General features: G+C 33.3%; 1 protein-coding gene across 3 annotated transcripts in view; it reads left to right on the top strand.

The window, feature by feature from the left end:
• Positions 1-16,360, top strand: part of LOC121422320 (hornerin-like) — a 46,341-nt gene extending 29,981 nt beyond the window's left edge. For all 3 annotated transcript variants that reach the window (XM_041617285.1, XM_041617284.1, XM_041617283.1), the window contains exon 18: positions 13-16,360. In XM_041617285.1, coding sequence (XP_041473219.1) covers positions 13-495 — 483 coding nt within the window. In that variant the 3' untranslated portion in view covers positions 496-16,360. The remainder of the gene's footprint in view (positions 1-12) is intronic.
• Positions 16,361-16,558: the final 198 nt, after the last annotated feature.

Here is a 16,558-nt window from a genome sequence, read left to right as displayed (position 1 = left end):
GGTATGTTGCAGATGAATGTGTCTGCCCTGAGGAACATCTGTGGTCAGCAAGGTCAGGTGGACCAGTTCCAGGAGAACCGTGCCCAAGGTTCAGTCATGGTCACCTACCGATTCCCCGATGATGCCACCAAGGCCCTCAACACCATAACTACCACCTTCCCCAATGTGATCGCAGAGCTTGTCTCCCCCAGCGATGCATTCTCCACCCCTGCCTCCTCTTCCTCCGGCTGGCCCCAGGGAGGAGGCAGCAGCGGCAGTAAATTTGGCAATGGTGTTCTCCCCAGCACCTCCAGTGCCTCCAGCGCCGGAAAGGATGACGTGTCGGGCAGCAGCAAGCAGAGCTGGAGCGCTGGACTCCCTGGCATGCCAGGAAGCCAGCTGTGGTCTCCAGGTCCCGGTGGATCCATGGGTTGGAGCCCAATGGACGGAGATTCCTCCAGTGCACCCAACTTCAGCTTCTTGCCTGGAGACCTCCTCGGAGAAAGCACCAACTAAGATGAAGTGATACTGAATCATTCTCATCGCCAATACCCTCTATGGTGCTATAAAAAAAACTAAAAATCAAATTGCCACTCAATACCACTTGATTATTATATTATGTATATCTTTGTGAATATATCTCAAGCACTTGACAATTCAGCCATGATGTGATTGTTTATTAATATTAATCTATGTTTCATCTTACATATGAAGGCATGTGTATTGTCATCACCATCCATCCGTTGCATGCATAAGTAACTTATGCAATTTTATCTTAATGTACTTTGTAAGTAAATTGTGCTCGGGACACTACTGTAGTCAGTGAAATACCTTGTTTTTCATATGAATAACTTTGTACTTGTGTCAATAGACAGTTCTCTTGTTGTGGTTGATTGAATATCAACCAGGCTAACTATTCATCTATGTCCTTTGGATTTTTTTTTCTCCTTTTTCGAAACAACTGCTAACAAGACTTCCAGAATGACAAATGTGTGCATTCGGTGGTGGGGTTTTGGATCAAAACTTTATACTGATTCAACAGCAACTTTAAGCTGCCAAAGAAAGTAAAGTAAGATTTGACAATAATAATGTATATATTATATTTTTCCCTGTTGATGAACAGATTTTTGTGAAGAGTGTTTTTTTTTTCGCTGTGCGAAACTTAGCCAAGCTTGTGGCTGTCACTTTGTTAGACACCCCCAACATCTGAACTACCTGGAAGCCATAATCGCAGCTCATTGACGGATTGATCTTGCGTACGACAGTACATGTGCAATGAAATAAATGTGATTTGTTTAAAAGATGTTTGGAGACTTTTTCTCTTCGTTTACGGAGCCAGCTGTGTGGAATCCCAGAACACTATGGAATAACAATGGATTGTTATGGAACAGAACAAAGGACAATTCACAGGATGGACAATGTTGAGTCAAGTATGTACAGGGCATGTACATTCACGATAAACAATTGCTACGCATTATAAGCTCTGTGTGCTCCAGTGCGATAAAAGCCAAACTAGCTGAAACGAAACTGACAGATTGAGGAAGAAAAGATGGTGCCCTGAAAAATACAATTTTGTTTGTTTTAGCGAGAGATACAAGCAGAGGATCCTGGGTTCTGTATTGAAAGACAAACGGCTGTGCTGAATGGTGAATGCTGAAGCCTTCTAAGGAGAAAAAGTACTCCATCTTGTCATTACAACATGTGATGCAAGATGAAAAGCATGAAAAAAGGAAGTGAAACATTTTCTTGTGACTTTTCATAAGGACGGATGGTGCAAACTACACTGTATTCCAAAGCATTTTTCTTTTAATGTATATTCTGTGTATCGATGACTGATGCAAATTTGTGTCGTTTGATGAAGTAATAAGTAGAGCAGCGTATGTCGGCGTGTCACAGAGAAAAATAGAACTTGGCTCATCCAAGATATGTCAAGGTCGCAAAGTCTTCACTACCAATGCGATTCTTAAGTGCAATTTTAATTTGGTTTTCCTTGTGCATAACAATGGGGCTTTGTGGCATAGTTACGCCGAGCCATGCTGGCGTGTGGATGGCATTAATAGATAAAAATGAGAATAAATCAACCGACAAGTTCAGTCTGCTTCAAATTCCAGGAGTGCTCCGCCCTTGACGCGAGACCAGAGATGTTGCCGATCTGAGTGTTTTGTACAAGTTGGAGAGCATTACGGAGTACATTTAACGTGTAATAGAGTTGTGGCTGAACCGTTAACTGAAATTGATCTTCACCAGCTGTCAATTTAATGGGAAAAAAAAACTGAGTCGTCTTTCACTCGGATTAACAGTGTAAAGCAACGTTTTGTCTATTTTGAATACTGCACTTTATTTTCTGGTCGTAAGTGGCATTTTCTGCATGATTAAGTCAGAATAGTGAACATATAGGATTATTTACACAAGTATTTTATGTCTTTAGAGGAAAGCATTAAAGAGACTTTGTTTGGTGGATAAGTAATAAGATAACCATGGTACTCATTCATTATTGCATTATTATTCTGTAGCTTAATAACTGTTGTCATCCGTTTACTCTCATTGTGTATCATTAGCATTTTATAATGTCCAATTGCAAAGCTGCAAATATTTGGGAACAGTATTTGACAGTGCCTACTAATTCAGTCAATCCATTCTGTGAAATTCAAGAGGTATAATGTTCAAAACAAAATGTTTAACAAAGTACAAAAATGTGGAAGTTTTAGAACACTTTTATGCAAGTAGGGTATGTGAGTTTCTTTTGTTAAATCAACCCTTATTTTGACTATTGATGTGTAATTGTCATAACATTGCATTGCATTGTAAGGTGATCAAATCTTAATTCATTGTTTATACACTACTTTTATGAAAATTTTGCATAGGAGATCATTCTGATACGTACATGTATAAATATGTTTTTGGCTATAAATATAGAAATATATATATTTCGTGTTATATATGTATGTTGATCACTTATCATAAATACAAAAATTCTTTGTGTTGTCAGCACTGATATATTTGTACCTTCAAAATGCTTTTTTTTATTTAACTAATTTGCAAAACTAGTAGGAGAATGATTGAAGGTGGTGAAGAAAAAACAAAGAAATAACTTCTGAAATGTTGAAGAATAGCTTTTATTGTTGGGAGGGATTGTATTCATTTTTTTTTTCAGTGTTTGTCTTTTAGTTAAGTTACCCCTTTATCAGGGAAAGACACTTATTCCAAACCAAGTGCAGCTGAGGTTTATGTCTAGACTTTATCTCTTTGTTTTCTTCTTTTTCCGGAAAAAAAAATGAAGATTCCCTTGTGCTGGCTTTATTTTTCTCCTCTTTATGTTCCTACATGTGACTTGATGAACGAAATAACCCATAGTCTTGGTTTCCTCCACAAACGAAATGGAATGTTTTTCAATCACTCTTGTTACGTTGAGATATCATGACATTGTATTGTATGACATACTAGTACTCTGCAGGCACTCAATGATATTAAGAGGATCATATAGGTTTGAATGAGGTTGTGAACTCCATTGTTGATGAACAGAAAATCATTAAAATCTGAAATACATCCGTTTTTAGACATCTTCTGATACTGAATGGTTGCTTAGAGAATTAGAAAGGAAATGAAATCAGCCAAATTTGTGCCTAGTGCCTTTCTATGTCAGTCTTTGGTTTCAATCTAAAATCAAACCCCCAGCTCATATCACAGGCGTCATGAATGAGTAAACTGGCAGGATTAATTCCTTGAATGCACCAATTGCTTGAAGTGGCAGCTTGAGCCGAAGCTGGGTTGATAATAGTGCGCCTCAAGAGTAGATGATTACTAGTTAGATAACTCTGTGTAGATGCGTACGAATTGTTATTAGTACCAAGCACTCGAGTATACCGGAGTGGTTTTGTTATAATTGTGGTCCAGTGCTGGTGCTTGTCCTGACATCGTTGATGTATGATTGATCACAGTTTCTTGTAAGATAACTTTATGTCAATGTTATCAAGATGCCAACTAACCAGCTATCTGTGATTCTGGAAACTGCCTTTTCTCCGTTGTGGAAAGTCAGGGTGTGATTAGTAATTGCTCTCCAAAAGCCTGATAACCTCAAAACAACTTTCAGTATGGATTCCTTTAAGCAACCATCTTCAAATATCATCAATGCCTAACTGTAGCATCAATGAGTATTACTATCTAAAAGTATCTAATACTGTGGTTTATGCCTTTTACACTTCCCCAATCTTAACTTGCCACATTGAAATCTTTATAGCAAATCACATGAGTAGGTCGATAGGGCTTTTGCACAATTGCCAGGATAGTATTAACAAGGTTTGATCCTCCAAATGAAGGAAAGGTTCAACAACGACCTTAAATGCACTGCTTTATATCTATTCACACTGTTGTTTCAATATCATTCAGCTGGTTTTTACTCTTAAACTGCCAGTTATTTCATGCCTTCATGTAAATGATATTTGTCAATTCTTCAGGAGTATTCTTTGCAAAAGTGTAATGAGAACTCTAGTTTTCTGACCACATTTTGTACTTTGGTTTCGCCGTCTTTTGATCGTACTCAAATTTTGCAGTGATCAAAATCTGCTCCATGATCAATCTGATATAAATTTTGGTGTAAGTATGGCCAATAGCCATTAATAATGATAATATTTCAAACCATCATTGTATTGTAGAGTGATTTAACTGCATGCAATAATCTGATCATGATTTTATTTCTGCTGGTTCTATTGATTTGTTTTTATAACAAAAATATGTTGTGTGCTTTTGGGGTTCAAATTCAACTCATAATAACGGATCTATTTACCAACATTCATTGTATATTCTCCGTCTTAATGCAGAGTATTTCCATTAAGAATTGCTGATTACACAGACCTTTTTCAATCAATTGTAGATCGGATATGATTCTGGTCGGTTGATAGTCTATGCTGTGATCACCGTATGCATTGCAACATTGATTGACTGTTTTGTGTCCTGGTTTTGATTCCTTGCAATAATGAAGTATCCATCACACATATTGCACAGCAGTGTTTCCGGTAATACAACCATTCAAATCTCACATACTCTACTCCAGAGCTTACCTCAATCTGTATCTCTCTTTTTTTTCTTAATGCAATCTGAAAGGACCAAAACATAAACAGCTGTCTCCTCATCAGGTGTGAATAATTATTTGAGATTTGACAGATTTATAAATGGGCCTCCTCTTTGGCAATACTAGTTATAAAAAGGAGTGTCAGGAGAGAATGAGTGGTTCTTCATCAACCTATGTTCACTCTTTCTTGAGGTTCTAACCCAATTGGCCATCCAAGAATTCAATCTTGAGGTTCAAGCCTGATTTTTCCTCCGAGAAGTCGATCTCTCATGTAGAAACGCATTCTTAATCATCTTAAGTAGGGGATCTCCCTTGGTAATGGATTGTAGTCTTAGGCTGAGGAGCGTGCACATTTCAGCTTGCATTTTGAAGAGCATACACAGTAGAGTTGGATCTTGTATAAGTCATTCAGACCTAAACCTGTTTGCATCATGACTTTTAGGAAACGGGATAATAAATCACCCATTGGTGCATTATTTTGTGGGAAAAATGATCAAAATGTGGCTGTGTAATCCTGGTATGAAGCTCATGAAATAGCCTGCTGATTGCTCCTTCACTAAAATATACTTCAGACTGTTCTGATTGGGTCTGTTGTATGGGATGAGACGAAACCTTGGGCTGATGTAGATTGGCTTAGAACCAGGGATCTCTGTATCTTTGAGGAGATAAAGCTTTTCTGAAGATTCTCTAATTCCCCATATCTCTCTGCGATGTTAAGCGATGATATCTTGTGTAACATTTTAAACAGTATTAACTTGGATCTGTACTCTCTTGACATGAAATAATCTGGAAAGGAGATTGGGAACATCAGTACAAGTAAAGGTAATGTCTAGAAATTTGCTTTATTGCCTGGCTGGTAAATTACCATTTCTTGAGAGAAGAGTTGATTGGTGATAATACTGAAATTGTCCCCTTGCACAGATTTGTAGCATCTCCACATTGTACAATAAAATTTGGAGTGGATGCCTACTAATCTAAAGTAAAACGTAATTCTGCTTGTGATAAGAATCGGACACGCTGGTCTTCCATGCTTGAACATAGCCATCATGAAAATGTGTTATAACCGTGGTAACAAGCAGATTCTACAAAATGCAGGGGTGTGATGTCATTTCACTCCTTTAAGGGAAACTGGGATTCAACAATTCATTGATTCAGTTGGTTACCAATCTAAGAAGTATGTCATGATTTTGTGCACATCTTGCTTCAGCTAACAAAGTATTCCATCTCATTTTTTTTCCTATTTAACCTTGTGCAATTTTATGATACTTTATCTTGGTAAAGAAAAAATCATTATTTTTGTGTAGATACACACTGAAAATTACAAAAAAATAAAAAGAAAAAAAAATGGTGCCAGTATATTTGCAGGGATGTTGTCATGTGCGACACAAATCATGACAAATGCTGTTTGTTTCTTTTTATTTTCACTTCCTCTATCCATAGAATATAACACAATGTGTGCCACAGAATTTTCTATTATTGGACTAATATGAATTAAGTATATTTGTTGAAAAGTAGTGTGTAAATTCCTTCTCTGTTTGAAAATGATAAGATTAAAAAAAAAAATGCCCAAAACGTCACTAGTAACTAGTGGGGTGACAATTGAAATAAGAGAAATGACTATCAATTTTGCTGAGATTTTTAGTTTTTTTTATGGTATTTTCTGTCAAACTATGCTGACTTTTTGATGTCTCCATGCCCCTCCCTCACCAGTGATCTTTCAGAAATATATTTGCCTTGTTGTATGTAGCTCTTTTAGAAATGTTTTCTTTGTTTAAAATGCAAAAGATACCAAACAGTAATTAGCTAAATTATTGAACTTTTAAAAATGATAGCCCTCTTCTGACCAGTACCATCTATTAGTAATGATTTATTTATCTACCATAATGGTGTTGTGTATCTTATATAAAAACAAAAGGATCATGCAATAAGATAATATATAAAAGAGTGAGAATGCTGGAATCTGAGATTAATTTTGCTCCACAAAGTCCTGTTTTGTCAGGATTCAATTAACTGGCCTTTAAAATCAGGAAAACTGATCTGGGTAATAGGTAGCAATTGGGCAGTGTTGCTGGGATTAAACGGAAAGTTGCTCTTCACAGAGCCCTCGTAATGCTGCAACGGATTATATTTTTCTACCCAACGTCTTCGGTTACCTGGTGGTGTCTGAAGATTCAGAAACCCCAAGGTTTAACAAAAACTTTCTGTATCATTTCTCATTGAGACTTCAATGCTCAAAATTATTTTCTTTTAATTAATTGAGTAACGGGCAGTTGTTTGCCAGTAATGGCATTCCACATGTCTTTTTTGATAGCTTTCAGCCAATTCTGCCCGATTCTTGGGATATTTCCATCACGACAGATCAGAGAATGTGGTCCTTATGACAGTTCGAACTTTTCCTTGCAATGAAAATCAAGCTAACAACGATGTCAAAGAACGTGGGATAAAGCGATCTGCAAATGCCTGCTTGATTTTTGCATTGAGTTTTTCACAGAACGGTCAAAAGAGTTACACATGTGGAATGTTTGAATCTGGTTTTATAACTGCTGTGTTATAGTTCCCCGAAGATGTCAGTTCTTTTCATGTCTTTGATGAATGTCTCCCTGAAACTGGGGCTTCTATCTACAGGGTGATTTCTTTCTCATTTCTTTCCATCCATCAGTGAATTGATAATGCAAATGTTTTTTACAGTGAACTAAATTATTATTCTGTTCTTAAACCTACATGTCTATGCTGAAGATGCAGAAGAATTGGGACAACCCAAGAATTATAGGACATTCATTCTTTGCACAGATGTGTAGTGTTGACTTGGGGTGCCCAGGTACAAGGAAATTATTAGGGACAAATTTAAGATGCCTTTATTGCCAATGTTGTAGTATTAAAACCCACCTCCATTTGTGGTGTATATGTGTAAATAAATGTGTGTGTACCATGTTAACTGAATATCTGTGCACAAGAACTCATTTCTCTTTCATTAGCGAAAAAAATCTTAGGGAGCGAATATACTGAAAGATCAAAACATTCAGAAAAAAAAAGCCTATAGTACATATAATTTTGTTGTGAAATGATGCTGCCAATACTATAAAAATTCAGAAAATTTGTATTGAATACATTGCATGCAGTACAGCTTTTGTTTATGATTTATTTTTTTTGTGTATATTTTCTTTTATGATTCTGCATTTTTAAGAGAAAATATTACCATGTCGATTAGCCAGTACCTATACCAAAGGGTGATTAACGCCACTTTTCTCAATTTTGAGAATAATGGGATTTACTTATAAAGTAATGAAATAAAATTAAGGCAAAAAAAAACTTGAAAAAACAAAAAAAAATTGAATAGATATAATGACAATATACATGATTTGTCTGACATCTCTGAAATTATTCTGCCTTTTTGACTGTAAATAGTTTAATATTATTGCATACATTAGCATCATTTTGTTCCATGATAAATGTTTGGAAACCATCTTGAGAATATAATGCATTATATATTTTGAGAGATATATATATTTGTTTCAACTATGCCTGTGAACAGAGACGTTTTATGCTAAAATTTCCCTTGTTAGTGCAACATATTAAAGATAGAAAATGAAAATTGCTCTTTTTCATAGCTCTTGCATTTAAAACTACATTTTATGGACTTTGTAGAGTAAAATAAATATAAGCTGATGCATATTTCACTTGTGTCCCTTAGTTTGGACCTGTTTATTGATTTCATTTTATTTTGACTTGTTCTTTGTTTGTGAAATCAATCAATTTCGAAATGAAGACAACATTGGCTACCACTGCAGTACTGTCGTCTAAATTGAACTTGAAATTTGTGATATTTGGTCTCGCATTCCTCATTACTGTCACATTGCAACTCAAAATGACCGTGAGTCAATATGCAAAAAAAAAAAGAAGTTTGAATGTATTCTTTGAAATCCATCATTTTGTGTCCGTTTTAAAAATGTTTTTGTGTTTTTTTTTCTCTAATCTATCACAGTGCTTTGTGATGGCTGGTCACATACACTTTTGTTCTGTAGGTATCTGTTTTAAGACTATTTTTAGTGAAAAGGAGAATAATTTGAAAATATCCTGTTGTTTTCTCAGGGTAATATATGTGTAATTTTTTTCTTTCTCTCTTTCTTATCCGTCTTTGACTCGTAGGTTTGTTAATTTTTACTCTGTCACATCTCTGCCAAGTGTTTTAAACATTTAGAATCATTACTAATGCGCTTAGGAATCAGTATTTTTAATTCTAAATTCATGAGCTATTTTCATAAGTTTTCAGCTAAAAAAGTAAATTTCCAAGATGGTTTGGTATTTGAGATAATTTAAAATATACTTTGACAGAAATCAACTACTTTATTCTTTTTTAAAGAACATTTTGCTTTAAATGAATGGTAAAATACAGCAGGGGAGTAAAGTCTATGGTTATTAGAGGGTGAAATAGGGTTTGAATATGCCTCTGATTTGAATATATTTTATTTCAATTTGTTGTCTTCGCTATGAGCACAGTGTGTAAGACATGCCTCCTGCCAATATCCAGATGTGCTGCCAAGTTTGGCCTTTTTATCTTCCAACTGTTAACTCTTCTTTTTTTTTCGTGGTCTCATTTGTATTGTTGAAGTCATGAACAGAGTCGTTGAATATTGTTTCTCTTCTTCCCCTATTCCCCTATCACTTGTTATGCTTTCATCGTATTTTATCCAGGACTCACTCTAATCAGTGCTAATGTCTGTTTTCCAAGGTTCATTTTTATGTGCTGTCCATTCCATTGTTTCTGGGGGTTATTTTGCCTTGTGAATTCATTTGTTTCATCCACGTAAAGAGATAATCACTATTGACACCTATTCTCATTACCACCAAAAATGTAGCTGTTCTGTAAAACTAAAATTGTGCAAATAATATATGTAGTGTGTTGACTCGTTACTAAAGAAAAAAAAATTAGCCAGAGGTGAAATTGAATGCAATGGTACTCTTCTTGTGGATGTTGTTTACATTTTATCCCTGAATTACAATGGTTATTAAGACAAGGTGACAACTTTTAGAGTAAGTTATATATATCTATATATGAAAAATCTAGTGCGAGAAACAACGAACTGTACACTTCCATTGCTTGTGTATAATATGTATGTGTAATTCATACTCTACTAGTGCCTATGTGATGAAATGAAGAGAAATTTACTTGGCAGTCTTCTAAACTCACATTTTTTGAGCCATTTAAACATTATGACATTATGTAACTTGTATTCAACAGGCATTCCGTAGTACTAGTCTCTGTGCCCTTATGCAGAAAAGATGTGTAATAGGCAATTTGTAACTTGTAAAGTACAAATGAAAATGTAAAAAAAAAAGAAAAAATGTAAAAAAGAAAAAAAGACCAAAAAAAAAGAGTAAATACCGACTTTTGTTTTTTATGTCGGGTGCAATTTTGTTCTTGATGCCAATGATAATGAATGAAATAATATCTACCTGATATGTTAAATGCCTTATTCACTTAGTCTTATACAGTCTATGTAAGATTATATACTTATATTATACGAAATGGCTGTTCAATCTTGTGCGATTTTAATTTTGTACTGGTAAGCAAAAAAAGAAAAAAAAAACGAAAAAAAAAGGAAAAGTTCTTGTATTATATACTTTATATGAATGTTTGATTACAATTGAATGTCGTAAATTGAGATTTTTTGAAATGATGAAAATAAAATGTGGAAGGCGTGATGTGATCAACCTTACACAGAATGTGCCCCTTGACGGTACAAATCAGTTCTAAACGCAATCATGATAATTTATGAAGGTAATTATCTGGATATAGAGTGACATAAATACTCTTTGATTTCATACTACGGGTGTGTGTCTGTGTTATGTCCAAGATTGAATATTTGAGAACTTATCTTCCATGCTGGAAAAGAATGTGATGGAAAAATTTTCAAAAAAAGAAAAAAAAAATGATGAAAAAATAATAATAAAAAAAAATGTGAGAAAGGGTTAACCAATGTATAAGTATTATTTCATTATCAAGATGTTGAGTGTGTGTGAATTTTACGGACACGTATGATTGCATAAAAGTTTTATTCACTTGTATCTAAGCCAGGTTGTAAACTATTGGAATATCAAATAGCACTCCTTTAAAAGCAAGGATGGTTTCAAACATTAAAGTATAGAATTTTATGATGAAAGTGTTTTTTTTTCTTTTGGGTATTTGTACAAACTTAGTGGTAGCTGTTTAAAGACCTTGTGTGTGTTTTCAAGCCATTTACCCATCTTGTACCAAGTATACATATATTGTACAATTGTTTTTCATTCTTCAAAAATTGAATAATAGCATGTATTGTGTATAAAATCCCTTTTACGACCTACTTATAACCGGCAATATGTAGTTCGTAAGAAACGTTTTGAAAAATTTAATTTTTTGATGTCATATACTATATTTTGCTTCTCTCAATTTTTTCACTTGTATGATATTTTTTGAAAGTGTTGCAGTAAAGATAATCCGTTCATTGATAATGCATGTGTATTGTATATGTCAAAGACAATTAAAATGAAGTGCATTTTAGTATTTTTTCTCCTGTGGCATTTTTGTGAAGGTCACGCCTGTATGTGCAGCTCTCTAATATTGAAATGAAAGGAAATATTTCTTGTTTTGCTATGCCTCTGGCGATCACTGTTTTTGTGATATGTATATCAATAAAATTGCCAAAAAAAAGAAGAATTCTAATGCTTATAAGTTCAAAGTGGTGACACAACATACATGTAAAGTGGTACATTAACTTCTTTATTTTTAATAATTATTATATTATGTTTGTATGCATTCCACAACAAAGAAGGATCCATTAGAACTTTAGATTCCCAATGTGGGATTAACTCATGAACTTAAATGAAGTAGTAATTAAAGAATAAGCTGATAGTTTTTTCACATTTTTTTTCTTGTACAGTGATATGAATGTACCGTTATTACTTGCCCACCCCCAAAATAATATTTAAAAGGGGTTCTTCAATCTGACGGTGCTAGTCTACACAATATGTCAGAAAATCAAATGCAAAAAAAAAAGAAAAAAAAGAAAAAAAGTAAAAAAAAAGAGTTGATTGATTTTTCAAAGTCTTTCCCTATAAAAACAAATATTTTGCAAACCATGATAGAACTTTACTGTAATGCTTAAAATGAAATGTGCATGTTTGTTTTTGAATATGTGTGTATACTGTAATTAACCATATTTTTGTTTTGGTTGTTTTAGAGCGGGTGGTGGACTGTTTCAAGTTATCACCCCTCCCAAGGAGAGAGAGTACAGTGTGAAGATGATTTATTTGTATTATCATTATAGGCCCTTTGTAGTCTTTATAGTTTTGTGTAGTGACTTAGATTGATGTAGCACAATTTAGCAGGTATTACAGTCGTTTCAGGTACTATATATATTAAATATATATCCATCTTTCACTCTTGGCAGGCTGCTCGTCATATTGTGTATATAAAGCAATTTGACATGTTTCTTACCAAATAGATTTGTTATGCTTTTTTAAATCGATAAATAAAGCACACTTAGATAGAGATACATATTGGTAATTAAGATAACAATCTTTTTAAAAATGGTCATCAACCAACTGCAAATGTAATTGAATGGGATTGGAATCAAATTATTTAATATATTCACACTACCAAATGTTATTCGGAGAATAGAATGAATGAGACCCCAAGAGTTTTCCCTGAAACCTATGTTACTGTCCGATTCTTAAATATTATAGATTCGCAAAATTGGGAAATGTGTTTAAAAATGTTAAGATAAGTATTAAATTTTCAGGTTATAATCAAATACCAACATTCACCTCATTGTGAAGACAAAACTTGTTTTTTATAAGTTACAGATGATATAAACCTATTAATCTATTTTATTTGTGTTCAGTTGTTATCATTTATTTTCAACTTGTCATTAGTATTATTGACATGTTTTTAGTTTTAATAGAATTCATATGGTCTTACAAGTACAATATAATTTTCAGATATGCACTTTAAGTCCTGTGTTGCTACGAGAACATATCGAGAAAGAAAAAAATGTGGAAGAACCTGCCTTGTTAATGAGAAGCAATTAGTGTCAATACTAGTATGAAATATGTCTTTGAAATTCATTGTGTGTTGTAATTGTTGTTGTGATTGATTTGAAAAAAAACCCCAAAAGTTTCAACTAAACAAAACAAAACGAAAAAAAAAATAAAAAAAATGATGGTGTGCAAATGTGTTATATGTTTTGAAGGCACATGCTATGCAGTTTAGGAATAGTTTTGTGTAGCTACTGTGCAATGCACTCAACTTGTAAAGAAACCATTTTGATAGTTTATCTTGAACGGTTTATATTCTGTATGTACTACTTTCACACTTGTATATCTTTATTACTATTGTATTTGTGATAATCAACATGAAAAAATACTGTAATAAAAGAGGCCTGCTTAGTAAACTATGCTTCCAAATTGAAGTAATTCTAAACCATCCCAACACTCAAATATGTCAAGAAAAAAACAAAAACAAAAAAATAGAAAGATTGAATCTATATTTAACGGAAGAATTTGTATTTTTGTGTTTTTTCTTTGACAATGAAATTTTGAAATAACTGAAAGATTGTATTAGTGTAAAGTGTTTTTTATGATATGAAATTTTAATGTTTAATTTCCTTTTTTTGTGTGTCTATTAAATGCAACTTCAGAGAATAATTCTGTTTATAACAAATGGAATAACATGAGGGGGATAATGCAAAAGTTTATTCATGTATGAGGAGGAAAACTGATTTTCATTGTAATACTTTATCATTATTTTTTTAATGCTGCTGTATTTGATAGCTTAATTGTGTAGTAGAAATAGGCACTGGTTTTGTTGTGTATTGATGTTGTTTGGAGTAGCGAGGATTGAGAAAAGAACCAACTTAAGCAATGTATCTGCAGACCGAAAAATAGAAATGGATCGCACTGAACTTGCCAATACTTACCAATTGCTGACTTAACAACTTGTATACAAAGCTTTGTGATAACCAAAATCAAAGAAATATACTGTAAGGGAAATTTTACGAATCTAAAGAGAAACACTTTATTTAAGTCTTGTCAAATCTTGCTGTGAAAAATCAACTTGATGTGCCTGGTACAAGCAACTAACCTAAAGATATTTGTCAACCATTTTTAAAATGTCGTCACACATTTCTGTAAAAGTCACATTGATTTTTTTTTCTTCAAAACTTTCTGTTCAATACTCTTCTTGGCTTAACATGTTTATGTGAGTGTACTGGATGCGATGATACAGATGGGAGATGTTATGAATGAAAGAGTATTTGATAATTAAGATAAACCCTGCCAGTATGTTTTCTAATTCATGTTAAATGACTATAATTCTTTGATTGAAGTACTTAATTATGGAGTGGTACTGATTCTTTTGTTTTCTGTAATGTATTTAAAACTGTCATTATACCCTTTGTGCCTGATTTAAAAAAAAGGACAATACTCTGAACATAGTCACTAAAAACCATGGACCATGTCATCTCAAGCCTTTCAAAATCGTCTTCATTCTCTTCTTATTTTGTGATGAATGCTCCCCAACTATGCTCATTCATTCTCGTAGAGATCTGAGACATCACAATCTAGCCTGATTGGAACAAGAATGGTTTATAGAAATAAGTATTATATTTGCACTTCCTTCTAGCATATATATATATGCCTTTTTTGATGCAGTACATGTTTAACAAAAGGATAAACTGCTTAATATTACCTTAATCTTCATAAGGAGTATTCTTTAAATTCTTTACGTTATTACTTACAGATTATATGTTACAATATACGCCATTCATTTTGTTAGTGTCTGACAATCAAAATGTGTTTTGGAAATGTAATAATCCACCTTTTGATATTTCATAGATTCCTTTTAAATTAACATAATTATCAAATATATATTTATACTTTAATAATTGTTAATAATATTGGAATACTTGGAAATATACAGGTTACGTTTGTAAGTTTAGTGTACTCCCAATGTCCCACTTTTATGTCTTCAGTAATCAGTACAAAATAGCAATGTTGCAATTTAAACAGTAATGATTTTAGATTATTTGACTAGAAGAAGTGTTATCAGTGCTATATTTGCATAATGCATACCATTGCCCATATTTTAATTTTTCATGTATAAGCTACGGTTTGTTTCCTCTGTTTCCTCAAAGAAACTGGGACATTTTTTAGCCTATGCTTGGTTACTTTCAAGATTATACTTTAAAGAAACAACAGATTTTCAAAGAAAAAAAAACTTTTACCATAGTATAAGCTCTCTCAGTACTGGCCAGAATATACAATATTTCACCAATTGGTAGTTTCTATTTAATTGAATGTTTGAAAAGGTTTATTTCCTAAGTTTCATGAAAAGTATTTTTTTAAATAATACTTTGTGGTACTTGTTTGCCCATCATTTTACACCAGAAAAATACTTAACAATACCCAAGAATTAATACTCTCTAATCAAGACACTGTGATTATATATACTGCCCAAATTAAGCATCTTAATCGATCTTGAAAAAAAAGGTAAAATAAAGGAAAACTCATATTTAGAGGGGAAAACCGCATTACTGCATGCTATTTACTGCAGTTTTTTGGGGGAAATATACAAGATTTGTTAGCTCAGATATTGTGATAAGGATTTTGATGTTGAGTAGAAATTGACATTATATCACATTATGATGTAGTTTGTAAGAACAGTTCGTAATTATACTGATTTCTGATATACAGTTTTGGAAAGTATATTTCTTAAAATGACAATAATGTGAAGGAGAATTTTATCAGTATAGGATGGTGATGGTTGTAATATTCCAATATTCTTGGCACGTTGGATGCAAACCATGTGCTACCCATTTCGCCTTCTGATACATTTCAGGCTGTAGAAATAAGCTATATTTAAATCATCGAGTACTTGGCCACATCTTTCCAACATTATTCTCTCTTTATCAACCCAAATTGTGCTTCCATAGTTGGAAAATTTGAGATGTAGTTTGTTGTAATAAAACAGGAATTGTCAAAGTAGACTAATGGCTCTTTTTCCCTGCAAAAGTTGATAGCAATGTGAAACTTATGTATATTTGCAGTAGGATTTTGTGTGTGTGTGTTAACAGTGTCAAAGAAAAGGCAGATGGAAAAGGACATGAGAAAAGGTTTTTTTTAAAGGAAGTGAAACAGATTTGGCAAAATCTATTTGGATGTAACAGTAGGAGTGAATTTCAATATGTCAACAATACGAGACAGTGTATGTATAGATGAAACCTAATACGCATATTTTTTTCTTTTTTGGTGTGTGCTCAAAATAGACCTTGTTGGAATGACCAATAATAGAATCGTTTCCACAACCCCTGTGTTTTATTTCATGTGTCTTTGTCACCATTTGAATTGTGTTGTGAGCCAGATGACCAGATATCCTCCTGCACCCCGTGTGAATCATCCCAAGAATTCTCTCTGGAACCTTATTTCACAAATTTTTAACATTCCATGTATTATTTATTTTTTAGAAATCAATTACAT

The sequence above is a fragment of the Lytechinus variegatus genome, chromosome 10 (genome assembly GCF_018143015.1).
Source record: "Lytechinus variegatus isolate NC3 chromosome 10, Lvar_3.0, whole genome shotgun sequence".
NCBI classification, from domain to species: Eukaryota; Metazoa; Echinodermata; class Echinoidea; order Temnopleuroida; family Toxopneustidae; genus Lytechinus; species Lytechinus variegatus.
The sequence above is the reverse complement of the archived record's forward strand: the minus strand, read 5'-3'. Positions and strand labels throughout refer to the sequence as shown.